The sequence below is a fragment of the Oryctolagus cuniculus genome, chromosome 13, assembly GCF_051225735.1.
Source record: "Oryctolagus cuniculus isolate XC-2025 breed Fujian yellow rabbit chromosome 13, ASM5122573v1, whole genome shotgun sequence".
In the NCBI taxonomy this organism is placed as follows: Eukaryota; Metazoa; Chordata; class Mammalia; order Lagomorpha; family Leporidae; genus Oryctolagus; species Oryctolagus cuniculus.
The window spans coordinates 99,041,080-99,055,948 of NC_142879.1; the positions used below are offsets into that span (position 1 = coordinate 99,041,080).

Sequence of the window (14,869 nt, forward strand, 5' to 3'; positions counted from 1 at the left end):
CCTGCGCCATCCTCTGCTGCTTTCTCAGGACATTAGCAGGGAGCTGGATCAGAAGTGGAGCAGCCAGGACTCAAACCAATGCCCATATAGGATGCTGCTGCTGCAGGCTGAGGCTTTAACCTGCTGAGCCACAGTACCGGCCCCTGTTCCTCCTTTCTTTATGCAGAAATTAGCTTCTGATCTCATAATGTCTTTATTTAAAAAAAAAAAAAAAACACCAAATCTTTGCAAGGTGTATCTGCTAACAAATACCTTCAATTTTTGTTTGAGAAAACCACTACCTGCAGTGCCAGCATCCCATATGGGCGCCGATTCATATCCTGGCTGTTTCACTTCTCATCCAGCTCTCTGCTATGGCCTGGGAAAAAAGTAGAGGAGGCCCAGGTGCTTGGGCCCCAGCACCCACGTGGGAGACCCAGAAGAGGCTCCTGGCTCCTGGCTTCAGATCGGCACAGCTGCGGCCATTGCGGCCAGTTAGGGAGTGAACCAGCAGATGTCCCTGTCTGTCTGTGACTCTGCCTCTCAAAGAAATAAATAAATCTAAAACAAACAAACAAACAAAGACAGATGAGAGAATTGTCATTATTTTGTTATAAGGTACTTGCATTATCCATGAAGCAGTATTGTGTCATTTGGGTTATTTGAAAACTCATATTGCAAACTATAGAGAAACCACTTGAAAAAGTACGTATATGTTTGTGTGTATGTATAAATAGATATATTTTATATATGCTCATGTATATATGAGATGGGAGATAGGCAGTATCTAATAAAATATTCAGTTAGGATCAGAGTAGCAGAAATAGTGTGAAAGAGAAGTAAAGAACAAGACCACAAATAGAAAACAGTAACAAAGAAACCGTGGTAGATACTAATCCAGATATGTTAATCCTTTTCTGCACTGATGTACTAAATACCTATCAAAAGACAGTCTGTCAGAGTGAATATTATAAGACAAGACCCAACTCTGTTGTCTGAAGTAAACAGACTTTAAGCATTCATGTGGGTCAGCAGAGGAGGGGATGGGGAATGGACCTGCTGACACTAAGAGAGACAGTGTGAGCCGCTCTGTTAATTTTAGACAAGAAAAATCATCAGCGGTAAAGAAGATCATTACATAAGAAAGTATTCCAAGAAGGAAGGCTTAGTATTCCTTGATGTGTGAGTACTTGACACCAGCATTAAAAGACAGATAGAACTTCAAGGAGGAATAGACCATCCACTATTCTATTTGTAGTTGAAGACTTCAATACTCCTGTCTCAGACGTTAACCAATTCAGGGATGGACACATGGTCTAGCAATGAAGGTGCTGGTTGCACACTTGTTTCCAACATTGGAGCACCTGGCTTCAGTTTCCAGCTCTGGCTCCGGAACCTAGTGTCCTTCTAATGCGGACTCTGGAAAGCGGTGGCAAAGTAGGTGGGTTCCCGCCATCCTTGGGGAGACCTGGTTTGAGTTTCCAGCTCCTTCCCTTGGTTCGGCCTAGCCCCAATTGTTGCAAGTGTTTGAGGAGTGAACGAGTGGATGGATACTCTTACCTCTTACTGTCTCTATCTCAAATTTTTACAAAGCAAGTGGACCAATCCTGTGGGCAGAAAATCTATAAAGTCAAACTGAATTCAGCAATACTGTCAATCAACTGAGTGTAATTGTCATCTATAGACTGTTCTTCCACCAGTAGCAGATCCACATTCTTCTCAAGCGTACAAGGAACATTTATCAAGACAGACCACAGCCTGGGCTGTGAGACACGTCACCTTACTACATTGAAGAATAGGAATCAAATAAGTATGTTCCCAACCACAGTGGAATTAAAATAGAAACCAGTAACAGAAAGGTAACTGGAGAATACCATAACATTAGGAGATTAGACAACAAACTTATAAATAAAACATTAATCAAAGAAGATATCTTGAGAAAATTTCAAAATATTGTGAACTAACTGAAAAGGTGATCACAACTAATCAAGACTTAAGAGATACAGGAAAAAAGAAAGATCTAAAATCAGTAAACTTAAATCGTAGGAAACCAGAAAACAGAAGAGCAAATTAAGACCTGGCTCACTTGGTTAATCGTCCAGCTGCAGCCCCGGCATCCCATATGGGTGCCGGGTTCTAGTCCCGGCTGCTCCTCTTCCAGTCCAGCTCTCTGCTGTGGCCCGGGAAGGCAGTGGAGGATGGCCAAGTGCTTGGGCCCTGCACCTGCATGGGAGACCAGGAGAAGCACCTGGCTCCTGGCTGTGGATCAGCGCAGCGCCAGCAGTGGCGGCCATTTAGGGGGTGAACCAATGGGAAGAAGACCTTTCTCTCTGTCTCTCTCTCTCACTGTCTGTAACTCTACATGTCTAATTAAAAAAAAAAAAGACCTAAATAAACAGAAGAAAAGAAATAGTGAGAGCAGAAGTCAATCAATTGAAAAATGACCATCAATAGAGAAAATCATATGTAGGTGTATCCATGTCTCACAGCCTTAAGTCTGAACATATAAAATGTGTAAATTTTATATTTGTATGTTACATTTTTGTATAAATTGTGTAAGTTATGTAGAAAGGACAAATTGGGAAAAAAGAATTTTCAGACACCTAGTATTATTGCTTTTCTAATGAATTTCTAACAACTTCCAAAAAGCTCTTAGACAGCCACGGTCATATGAAGGTGATAGAACAGTAGAGTAAATATTCCTTACTATTATTGTTGTGTTAAAAATGATTCCCATTTCTTAAGATTGCCAGTATTCTTATTCTTTGCAATAAATGTTCTAGAGTTGCTCACACGCCTTATTCCTTCTGGCATCTGAAATAATGCACATATAGGTAGGGTCCTGCCATTCTTGCACTGAAGTTAAATAACCAGTGTACCAGTAATTAATTCTTAAGACCCAGGCTGCTAAGTAAAAGAGTTATTAAATATTTTATTAATAAAAAAACCCTGATGTGTATTTATCTCAACCCATGATGTTCAGTTTTCACGGAGAGAAAAATCATGAAACAATTCAGAAATTCTTATAAGAAATGAGTTCTGTAGACCTAAGTAGTTTGAGCACAAAATGTACTGTAGTATAGACTTAGTATCTGCCCCCAAAGGAGAGGCTAAGAGTGAGGGTTGCTACGAAGGTGGCACCTGTTCATTATTAGGTGCAGTTTTTCTATACCGTTTCTTCATCGATATCTTGACCTTTGAAGAGATCAGATAAGTGTCCTCACACTGAACTCTATAAAAATAAACTTCAACTCAGCAGAAACATTTAGGACTAGCAAGGGCTAAACACAATCATGCCTTGAAACACTTGAGAGTATCACATGCAGGTAGCACCTTGGAAAATGCCGCCTCATCTTGTCACTCAGTGGATAAATGTGGAGGAATCATGTTACTTCCCAGTCTGTTAGGTAGAGGAAATCAGTGCATGTCTTTGTCTAAGATTATAACGTCAAAGTAAGTATTTTACCCAATACTTATTTAAGGTGCTCTAGTTGAAGCGTTCATCATACTAAGAATGGTACAAAGTGGTATAACTTCTCAAAAGTGTTTAATAAAGGTAAGTGGTCATTAAGTGTGGGGGAAGTACATGTTGGCAGTGTTTGGAGAGGCACTGAGATGGGTGTTTTCTTGTTGCAGTAGACAAATCTCATCTCTTTCTACATGCAGATACCTCTTCTGGTTCAGAAGATGAAGGCTCGGTACAAGGAGATTCCCAGGGTACCCCCACCTCCAGCCAAGGCAGCATCAACATGGAGCACTGGATCAGCCAAGCCATCCACGGCTCCACCACGTCTACCACCTCTTCTTCTTCCACCCAGAGCGGGGGCAGTGGGGCTGCCCACAGGCTAGCAGACGTCATGGCCCAGACACACATAGGTGGGTGCACTTGGCAGGCTGCGTTTCTGTGTGCGTTTCCCTTATCCTGATGTTCTCCCCACACTGTTTGCATCCTGGCTATGGAATCCATCCCATCGAGAGAACACAGAGCTCTTGGGTGCTTTGGTTTGACTATTTCTGGACTGTTGCTTTACTGATTTTCACCACCTCAGTCTCTGTAAAGGTAAAAATCTCCAGCGCTTTCTGTTCACCAAAGAATGCATTCTCCTTCATTAGGGAAATCTGCTTACATGCATTCTTCTCAGTTGTGCACCTGATGAAATTGTGATAGTACTGGTGAACGGTGGGAAATTTTAACGTGGAACTGCCGTTACTTTGGGAATCATTTAAGGAATCCGGGAGGCTTCATTCTCTGCTGTTGTCTGCTATAGCTGTTCAGATTTCTTCTGGGGCCTTCAAGCGGTTTTGTGTATAGATTCTTCAAGGATGGAGACGCTGTGTATTAGAGGAAGCTCACATTAGGAAGCATTGCCCTGAGACACTTGAGAAAGCAGGTGAATTATTAGAGGCAAAGGGGCAGCGTGTGTTGGTTGAGCCGTATAAAAAGTGCGTGATACATTACGTGTTCTGCTTCCACTTGGGCTCTGTGTATCCATCACTCATCAGGCCCTGGCTGATGGAGGAGAGAAGTTAGATATCCAGATCTGCTCTGATGTATTTTTAGCTGTGGATTAAGATTTTTAAACAGTGTTCAGTAAAAGTTCTTCATCAACTAAACTGCTTGCCTGGAATATGGCTGAGAGTGGTCTTTCTATTAAAATAGCAGTGTGGAGGAAGGATGATTTGAGAAGGCCACCACAGGCGGTCTTGCCACTGACTGTGGAGCCTGGGAGACAGGTACAGACCCTCCCAGCCATATCTGAGCTGTTATAGGAAAACCTCCTGTCTGACCATCTTCAGAATGGGTAAGAATAAGGAGTGCAGTAAGTACACCACAAACAGATAATCCCAAGTGTAGAATTCTAGGACATTAATTACTTGGCAGTCCAAAGAGTTTCAAACTGACATTTGAGATCTGCGCCCCATTAGCACTCGCGGAATGCAGAAGTTAAAAGCATCGACCTTTTTCATGTCCAAAGCAAGACCATTTGTCTGCTGTCCGGAGGACTGCCTCTGCTCTGTTTTCCTGTTAATTACTGCTGGCATCTTGAAGTCATTTCTCCTTGCTTGAGTTTGTTATTGGGGGGGGGGGGGTAGAAGGGGGACTTTAAAAATGATTTCTTTGTATCTCCCAGAACTAGCATGAGTAAAAGGGAGAATATAGGCATATTATTCCAGACTTTTTGGAGGAATACTCCAATGAAAGATGGCAGTTATAAAATTTTAGTTTAACACCTTTTCAGGAGCAGGTTTAGTGGTTGATGTGAGCTAACCACCTCTATTTGAAATCAAAGTAAATTAAAAAACTGACCTGAAATATAAGACCATTAAATATTTTTATAAAATGAAAATCCCTCTTAGGTGTGTTGCAAGAACCCGGGATAGTAGCCGAGGCTCCCTCAGCTTTCTCTGGCACCTAGACTGAGATTTCAGACAGCACCTGTGCACTTGGAAGGATTCATATTCTCTGATTTTATTCACTTCTAAGGAAATGCTTAGGACCTTGTCAAGAGAAACACATATTTCTGACCAAATTAATCACAACTTTTGATTTTCCCTTGGTGAGTTTACACTTGGAATGCTGGAGGAAATTATAGCATGGAGAATTAAATGTATCCAAACTATAAAAGATTGCATTACTCATGTACATCAGGACTTAGTGTAACCTAAATATAGCTCTCAAGTGTGTGACATTTCAGTAATGGCACAAAGACAAGTTCCTAGACTATCTGGGAATTTTCTGTTAGCATAGATTTATTTTTTGAAGAAAGCAGTGGTAGCATAATGCAACTTGACAAGAAAAGAATTAAAGATTCCCGTGGCAAAACAAAAGAAGTCAAGTCAGAGAACTGGCAGCACTTGACCTTTTGTCGAGATCATCAAAAGCAACAAGAAAATAACATGAGGGTGTGTGTGCAATTATTTCAAGGAATTCCAGGCAAAAAAACCCTGAGTTGCATTTGCTGATCCCTCTAGCTGATGCACGTGAGTGGAGCTTGTAGACACTTCTTTTCCCCAGAGAGAGGGAAATGCCAAGGGTCACAGACATACAGAGTCTGTCACAAGGTGAGCCGTTCTTCTACTTCCTCGTTGAGGTCAATTCTCAAGTCCTTTGTGGGTGTTTCTACAAATTGAATTACGCCAGCAATTAAGGAGGAACATCTCACATGTATCTCAGTAGTCAAGCAGGTTTAGCATAGGACACAAAATCCCATTCCATTTTCTTCTTGCTTTTTATCTTACTTTGCTTGCTGTCTGTCTTGCAAGACGTGAGGTATGATTTACTCATATTTAAGAGTACTGAGCGTGAAGCCGCATCGTGAGGATGCCAGGACTAAGATTGTGTACATTGGTAATTCAAGAATATCAGACCTGCCGTTACGCTAATTCTGTGCATCGCAAGTAGGATAATGAATAGGGTGCATGCGTTTTAGGCCTTCGCTCCACAGTATGAGCCTGAATGATTGTTGATCGTTATTAGAAAGTATTTATTCAGGGACTGGCACTGTGGCACAGTGTGTTAAGCCTCCACCTGCCACGCTGGCATCCCTTATGGGCACTGGTTCATATCCTGGCTGCTCCTCTTTTGATCCAGCTCTTTGCTCTGCCCTGGGAAAGCAGTAAAAGAGGGCCCAAGTGCTTGGGCCCCTGCATCCAAGCAAGAGACTCAAGAAGCTCCTGGCTTCAGATCAGCCTAACTCTGGCCATTGCAGTGAACCAACGGATGGAAGACCTTTCTTTCTGTCTCTCCCTCTCTCTGTCTCTGTAACTCTCTCAAATAAAAATAAAAATTCTTAAAAAAAAAGAAAATATTTATTAAGAGCCTTTGTGTACTTAAATTTCTCCAATTAGAAAAGGGACTAACACTTAAATATTTATCAATTTCAAAAGTAAAGGAGCATAATTTATAAGAACAAGTAGATTTGATGGGATGATTTTAAGCTTTAGGAGATATATTTGTGTGGCTTGTGCTTTGGCAGTAATAGGTTAAGCCTCCACTTGTGGTACCGGCACCCCATATGGGTGCCATTTCAAGTCCCGGCTGCTCCACTTCCCATCCAGCTCCCTGCTAATGGCCAGGTTGGCCCAGCCCTAGCTGTTGTGCTCACCTGGGGAGTGAACCAGTAGATGGAAGACCTCTCTCTCTGTCTTTCCCTCTCTCTGTAACTCTGCCTCTATAATAAATAAATATTTAAAAAGAGAGAGAGATTTGTAAAAAAAAAAATTAAGAATAATATAGGCATTATTTAGCTAAGTAAAAATGGGACATTGAAGAGAAACTCTATTCATAAATGTCTAGTGTAAGAAATAACAGCAGGACAGATATCATTGGTGTATACTCTGAATCAAACTTTTTAAGAACTTAGAAATATTTTTACATAAAGCACTCTATTTTTTAGCTTCAGATGTAATGTTAGTCTGTGTGACGTGACAGCATTGTCACAGGGGTTCATCAGCACATTTTGGAAGGTACGTTTTCCTTAACCAGGTATTCAAAGAAATTAATTGCCATTTCCAGAGTATTTTACAGTTCAATTGACAAGAATAGTGTTTTCAGTATGTGCTGTTTCTGGGAGTAAACAAATTCTCATCACACGTCCTGCATTTGTCCCTGCAGACAAGATGGGAAATCAGAAGACCATCATACGCCCCCTGGAGATGAATGCATGATGCGTACTTGCTACAGAATTAGCTGGAGCTTGGCAGTTGTACATTTTGATTTTAGATTTTGCTTAATAGGGAATTTATCCAGACATTGTGATAAATTATCCTAATTTATGTCTGTGTAATCATCCCAAGTATCAGAGAATTCTTTTATAATCTCTCTATTGATACTTTTCAAATATTTATAAACAGCCTTAAAATATCACATACATAATCGAAGATGGCGATGTTGGCCAAACCTTCTGGCTTGGGACTGGGATCTTTGCCGCTTCCCCAGCTGGGGTGTTCTTGCAGCCAGAGCTTTCTAATTTCAGAGCTGGTCAGCACATTTTTCCTGTAAAGGGCCAAAGAGTAAATATTTTGGGTGTCATGGGCCATGCAAATGCCCTTGCAGCTACTTAGCTCTTCTGTGGAACAACAAAAGTAGCTGTAGACAATACAAAAACAAATGGGAAGGCCAATGTGCCTATAATGAAAGTTTATGTATTAAAACAGTTGTTAGGCAAAATGCCACCCATCATGTGCCAACCCCTGTTTGAGAGCTTTAAACCATATTAGTGAAAAGCCAAGCAGAGGGGGAACAGGATCATGCCTTCGATAAGGCCAGGCAGAACGGGGACTGCTGGCAATGCGTGTTTCGCGTGGCTTGTTTGAGTCATTCAGCACCAAGACAAGCCTGGCTTGCAAGATGGGTGACCTCCTTAGCCGTTCTGACCGAGTCCTAGTGCTGCCTTCTGATCTGCCTCCAGCATAGTAGTTTGTAATTAAACTGAGATCTGCAGAAATACACTCTCTGAAACTGAGCTAACGTCGCCAGTTTCCCCACAGCGGCCATTAGGTGTCTTTGACACGTGGTTCCTCTCCAGCTCACTGTCTTCATGTCCTTCTCCACGTTTGCTTTTCTGGAGAACACGCATTCTTCCCAAGGCTTGTGCTTTCATCTTCAACCCCGCCCCCCCTTTTTAAGATTTATTTATTTATCTGAAAGACAAAGAGAGAGGGAGACATTGATCTTCTATCCACAGGTTGACTCCCCAGTTAGTGACAACAGCTGGGGTTGGGTCAGGCCAAAGCCAGGAGCCAGGAGCTTCATCAGGGTCTCCCATGTGGGTACAGAGACCCAAGCACTTGGGTCATCCTCTCAGGCTTTCCCAGGCACATAAGTAGGGAGCCAAGTCAGAAGTGGAGCAGCCAGGACTCGAACTGGCACTGTGGGCGGTGGCTTAACGCACTACACCACAGAGCTGGTCCCCTCATCTTCCTTCCTCATCCCTAATGCTTGTCTGCATCTGACACTCCCCAGGTGAGGTACTGCAGGCTCAGGTGCTGTCACCCTGTCATTTCCTCCTGCCCCCCACTCCCAGTCTCCTCTGCCCCTTCAAATCTGCTCTGCTCCCAGGGGCTTCTCCTCCCTACACGCGCTGCTTCCACGGGTCAAGAGACCACCTTATCTTCCACGACTGCTCATCTACATAGCCCGCCATGACAGCTTTCACCAGCTCAGCAGACCTCTGTTTTCTATTAACAAGGCCCCTCCTACTCCCAGGAACCTCAGCTGTCTTTGACTGCTTCTTGGCCCCATGTTCTATCAGTGTCCAAGCCCTGGCATCCAGCTGGCTCCCAGCCATCACTGGACCCGAGACTTTTCTTTCTCAGGACTCTTACAGTCTCTTCAGTCATTTCTCTCTTTTCCACACTGTCCTACTGCTTATTGTCCCGTGAGTATTGAGGTACTGGCTCGGTCCCTGTCTCTTTTTCCCAGAAATGCAACTCGGAGTTTTCACCTTTCAAACTGATACTGTGTATTTGGATTTTATACTTAGAGCAGTATTTTGCCCCCAAGGTGTCTGAACCCTTCACTCACTCTGAACTTCATTCTGCAAGAGGTTGATGCTTGGATTTTCCAAGAACTCATTGAGTCCTCTCTTACACCTTAATGTTCATAAGAGCAGTGCGTCTACTCATTTCCATGTATTTTTCCAATATTTATTTGCATTGAACTCAAAGTACTAACAGTGTTTACACCTGTATGGTTTTGAGTCTCACAGATATCTTTCTTAGGGCTCTTTACAGGTCACAGAAAACCAGAAAGGAACCATTCCCATCCACCACCACCCTGCACAAAGGGAGCCTAAACCCTATAATAATCTATGTTATTACCATTTGCTTGCAACATCAGGGTACTGTGACATTTATGACTTACTTCCCTCAACCACAGCGAGGAGTAATAGTAGTCTTGTTTTGCAGATGAGAAAACCATAACTTAGGTTCTAATTTGAGTCTGCTGCCCAAGGGCAATCGGCTATCCCGGGAAGGATTGAGGAGGAAGTTCCAGGAGCTTCTTCTCTTTCCCTTCTTTCCATTTGGCCATCTTTATTACAAAACAGAAAAGCTCCTTTTCGGGCAAAAGGACCATCAAATTTTGCAAAAACACGGAAGATGTTAGCCTCTGTCCCATCTCAGCCTCGCAGAATCTTTGGCATGTACTTCATGGTACATGAATTACCATGTGCTTCATGGTCATTGGAGCCTTTCATTGTGAAATTGAATTTGTGGGTTTAAAAAATCGAGGAGCTGTTGTCCAAAGTTAATGATTTCTGTTCTGGTATTAGAACGTACTTCCTGAGATTTATCGTAGCAGTCAGCTTGATGGAAATCTGTGGCATAAACGTAAGAGCACAGTTCCAGATCTGAGAAACCACACAACGCTGTGAATGTTAACCCTGACTTGTCGAACCTTCACTGAGAGAAATATTTGTCTGTAGAACCACAGAGACCTTTCTCTTGGTTTGAGTTTACAAAAGAACTAACTGCCTATTTGAAAAGCAACTATGAATCATGATTGCCAGTGTTTTACACACACACACACACACACACACAGTGGAAAAAATCCATCTGTGGCAGAAGACAGCATGAAACTTTGTGTATTGTCATTTGTTTGAAGATCTATGTTTTTTTTAAACCAAATGTATATATCTAGATAAATCCTTATTTATGTCGTTTATCTCTTGTTTGAGATGCGAGTTACAGCTGCGCTCCATTGCAGCCAGTGGAAGCAGACAGCACTCTTGTGGAGCTGAGAAGCAAACTCTTGTCTTCCGATTAGTTGCCAAGGGAAGACGGTAGTGGTGCAGTAAGCACTCAAGCCACTGGGTCTGCAGCCTCTGCCCGAGGCGGGAACACACACTCGGATGCTCTCACTCCGCACATCACTCGAGATTTCTTCCACCCTGAGCCTTCCTTCATCTCAAGTGTGTCTGATGGAGTTGTGAGGCGGACAGGATGGTTTACACTTGCCAGAAGCCAGTCCTAGTCAGGCTGAGCGTATGTCATTCTGCTGAATGGCTTGGGTCTGAGTTCCTTGGCCATTTTGTCGCCTGCCTTGTGTTAATTGTTGAACCTTTGAGGGAAGCGTTGCGTTCAGCACACCAGAGCAGTCTGTTCTGGGCAAGGTGGCACATTCTGCCCCTTCGCTTTGTTCACCTCCACCTTCTCGTTGGGATATCTGGCTTTTTGTCCCTTCAGAGGGCACAGTCTCTCATCCTCCGGGAAAGAGCAGCTGAGCAGACGAGATGGGCTGAGGGGCCTGTCTCAGAGGCACCCTCCTTTCAGGCAGACCCATTTTTTCTTCCTCATTCTCGGTACACAGCAGTGGTTGAGTTAACTTCTGGAAGCTAGAGATGGAATGTTCTTCATGTATGAAAAGTTGCGTTCCTTTGAGAGCTTTATTCATTATCCATTGTCAATTAGTGAACCACAAGCACATTGCTCGTGATGTAATAAAACCAGATTTTTTTTTTTTTTACTTCTCTTCATTTAGAAGTTATTTGGGCTGAGAAATAATTAACATGGTCTACAAATGGGATCTATCACCACTGACCCCATGGGGCCACCAGTCGTACAGTTAGAATTAAAGAAGGCTGCTTTCTTGGCTTGTGTTAGAACCAAACATTTTATCTGGACTTGTCAAGTATTATATTATCCATTCACTCTTGGTGCAGAGATGATGTAGGCTGGGTATACTTTGGCTTTAGCACACTAATAGGACATTTTGTAACTGTCTCCAGTAGGGAGCTAGAATTAGCAGGTAGTTATAAGCAGTAAATAATTAGGAAGGAGTTTCATTGAGGAAGTAAGGGAATCACCCAGGCGCGTTCAATAGGGAAGTCCAACAAGTATCCTGAAACTGGCTATGGCCAGGAAACAGGTGTTTATATGGATGCACTGTGTTGGCATTGAATGGCAGACTGGAAAACCCATACGCGGTGAGGGTGGATGTCATGATGTAAGGTGGAAACGCCTAGTGCTGATGGAGTCACAGCGGCTTACAGATACTGCCATGAAAGTGGGTGCATTCAACTACCTAATCTTCCTATTGTGCACATCTTGAAGTCCAGATCAGAGCAGCACATGCCAGCTGCTGGGAGTAATAGTGATGCCAGGGGAAATAAGACAGAGCCCTCCCTACGGGGAAGCTCCTGAACTGTTGGGAAAGCAAAGGTAAAGGTATTCCAGATAGCTCTAGGGGCGGGATTCACAGAAGTAACCCCTGACGTGTGGCTCTTGATAGTGAAAGTTCCAAGACACTGATGTAAAGAATAGTTGGCAGTCTTGCTCACAAGATACAAACCCCGTGATGAGAACCCTCAGTCTTCAAAACATTCCTGGTGCATGTGGACTTCTTGGCCTCACGCCTGGAGCTCATGGACGTTTTAGACCTTGAACCTACACTTTGACCCGAGTCCACTGTTTCTTATCCATCAACAGTGTTTCTTGAGTGTCAGCTTTGTATAAAATTCCTTCTCATACTCCTTCACAAGACTCCTGAGAGTCTTGATTTCTGTCAAAGTGAAATAGGACGGAGTGTATCACTACAGCTGCAGAATCTCTCTGGCTTCCTGGCAGAAGCCAGCTGCTGAGTTGATGATCCCACAGTGATAGCATATACAAGGAGTCTGCAAAGCAGAGGGAACGGAGCTGACATAAATAAACTTAGGAAACACCTTGAAGTCACCCGGCTGTCCCTGTTCCCATTTTTTAGTCACACAGATGTATTGGAATTATTATTTTTTCCACCATCAAAGTAGGAACACTGCCCAATGCAAGGATTGATTGGAAATCCCCAAGTACCGCCTTGAGTACACGTGAATCTGAAAGGCATCAAAGTGCAGTGAGCTCAGCTTTTACCTGTCTTTGTTTGAGGTAGCTAATTCCCCCTTTTGTTCATCATGCGTGAGCATCTATTGGGTTTTCATCTGAGAGGTAAGGCCCTGAGGCGATGCAGTTTCAGAGAATTCAATGATGTCTGAAACATGCCTTGCGAAAGTACAGATGGAGTGCGATGCAAAAGATAAATGCAGGGTCTGAAATGGTAAGGAAGCAATTTGAGGGGCCAGCGCCGTGGCTCACTTGGTTAATCCTCCGCCTGCAGCGCTGGCATCCCACATGGGCGCCGGATTCTGTCCCGGTTGCCCCTCTTCCAGGCCAGCTCTCTGCTGTGGCCTGGGAGTGCAGTGGAGGATGGTCCAAGTGCTTGGGCCCTGCACCCGCATGGGAGACCAGGAGAAGCACCTGGCTCCTGGTTTCGGATCGGCGTAGCTCTGGCCATAGCGGCCATTTTGGGGGTGAACCAACGGGAGGAAGACCTTTCTCTCTGTCTTTCTCCCTCACTGTCTAACTCTGCCTGTCAAATAAATTAAAAAAAAAAAAAGGCAATTTGAATGCTTCACTTGGTTCCCTCTCCTGCTTACTCTGGCAATGTGGTCATGCTTCCTCCATCCCTGACACTCAGGGGTCTGCTTCCTTGGTCCCCTCCCGGACACAGGCGCTCCTTGTCTGGGCTGAGATCTAAAACACTGCCCATGAGCGTGCTACTGTGTGAGAGTTGTCCCAACAACGCACCACAGACGGGATGGCTCACGCCCAGACCTTTATTGTCTGCAGCTTTGGAAGCTGGCATCCAAGATCAGAGTGAGCAGGGTTCATTTCTCTGAGGCCTCCTGAGCTAGGAGACGGCTGTCTTCTCCCTGTGTCTTCATATGGTCCTCCCTCTGTGCATCTGTGTCCCAGTCTCCTCTTATGACAGCTCAGTCACAGTAGATGGCAGCCCACCCCATAAGCGTCATTTTACTTTAATACCTGCTTAAAGACCCTATTTCCAGGCGGATGCTTTAGCGTAGCAGGTTAAGCCTCTGCCTGCAACTGCAGCATCCCATGGGGCGGTGGTTTGAGTCCTGGCTGCTGCACTTCTGATCGAGCTGAATGTGCCTGGGAAAGCAGTGGAAGATGGCCCATGTGCTTGGGCCCCCACTTCCACACGGGAGACCCTGAAAAGCTCCTGGCTTCAGATAGGCTCAGTTCCAGCCATTGCTGCCCATGTGGAGAGTGAACCACCAATGGAAGATCTTTCTGTCTCTCTCCATCTGAAACTCTGACTTTGAAATAAATAATCTGCAAAAAATAAATAAATGAATAAATAAATAAATCTTTTTATCCATTTTTTTGTTAAGACTCTATCTCCAAATAGAGTTAAACACTGAGGTACTGCAGTTTGGGGCTTCAACATACAAATCTTGGAAGACACGATTCAGCCCATAACAGGACATATACTTTTAGGAAGGGGAGATGGGGAGTGGGACGCTCACCTTGCTGTTGACCAGTCTTTTCGGGGGCCAGTGCCACTTGTTACACTTTACAAAAGCATTGTAGCATCCAGACCCGGTTCGTTACAGGGCCCACTGCTCGTTGTGTGTTCATCTCACACAACACACTGGTGCTTCACATTTCTTCCTCCAGCAAATATTTGTGTGCCTGATGATAATGGAGTTGAGTGTTTTATATATTTCTTTACCTAATTCCCACCTTACCCACATAAAGTTACGTATTGTTGTGTCCATTTTACAGGACAGGAAACTGAAGTGTAGAAAAATTCAGTTATGGAACTGGTCCCAGGTGGCTTGGGTAGAAGCAGTGGGCCCGGGGACTGTTTGGTGGTCCAGGTCTCATACCTAATCACATTGCATCCTGGGTCAGCATGCCCCGGAACCCAAGGCTCCTGGGGCAGTGCAGGCAAATCTGGGTGAATTGATCACCCTGGACTGCCATGTTGGAAACTCAGCCAGGAACACGGATTAATCCTCACTCAGCCATCAGTCTTACCCAGGTAGGAGTGCATACTATACATAAGCTCATTTCTTGAGACAGCTATGTATTCACGTATTCCATATTT

At 43.9% G+C, this 14,869-nt stretch overlaps 1 protein-coding gene across 4 annotated transcripts in view; it reads left to right on the plus strand.

The window, feature by feature from the left end:
* The window catches only part of DIP2C (DIP2 acetate--CoA ligase C (putative)), a 488,945-nt gene that overhangs the window by 318,926 nt on the left and 155,150 nt on the right, over window positions 1-14,869 (plus strand). For all 4 annotated transcript variants that reach the window (XM_008249365.5, XM_008249366.5, XM_008249368.5 and 1 more), the window contains one exon: window positions 3,646-3,855. In XM_008249365.5, the coding sequence (XP_008247587.1) occupies window positions 3,646-3,855 (210 nt within the window). The remainder of the gene's footprint in view (window positions 1-3,645; window positions 3,856-14,869) is intronic.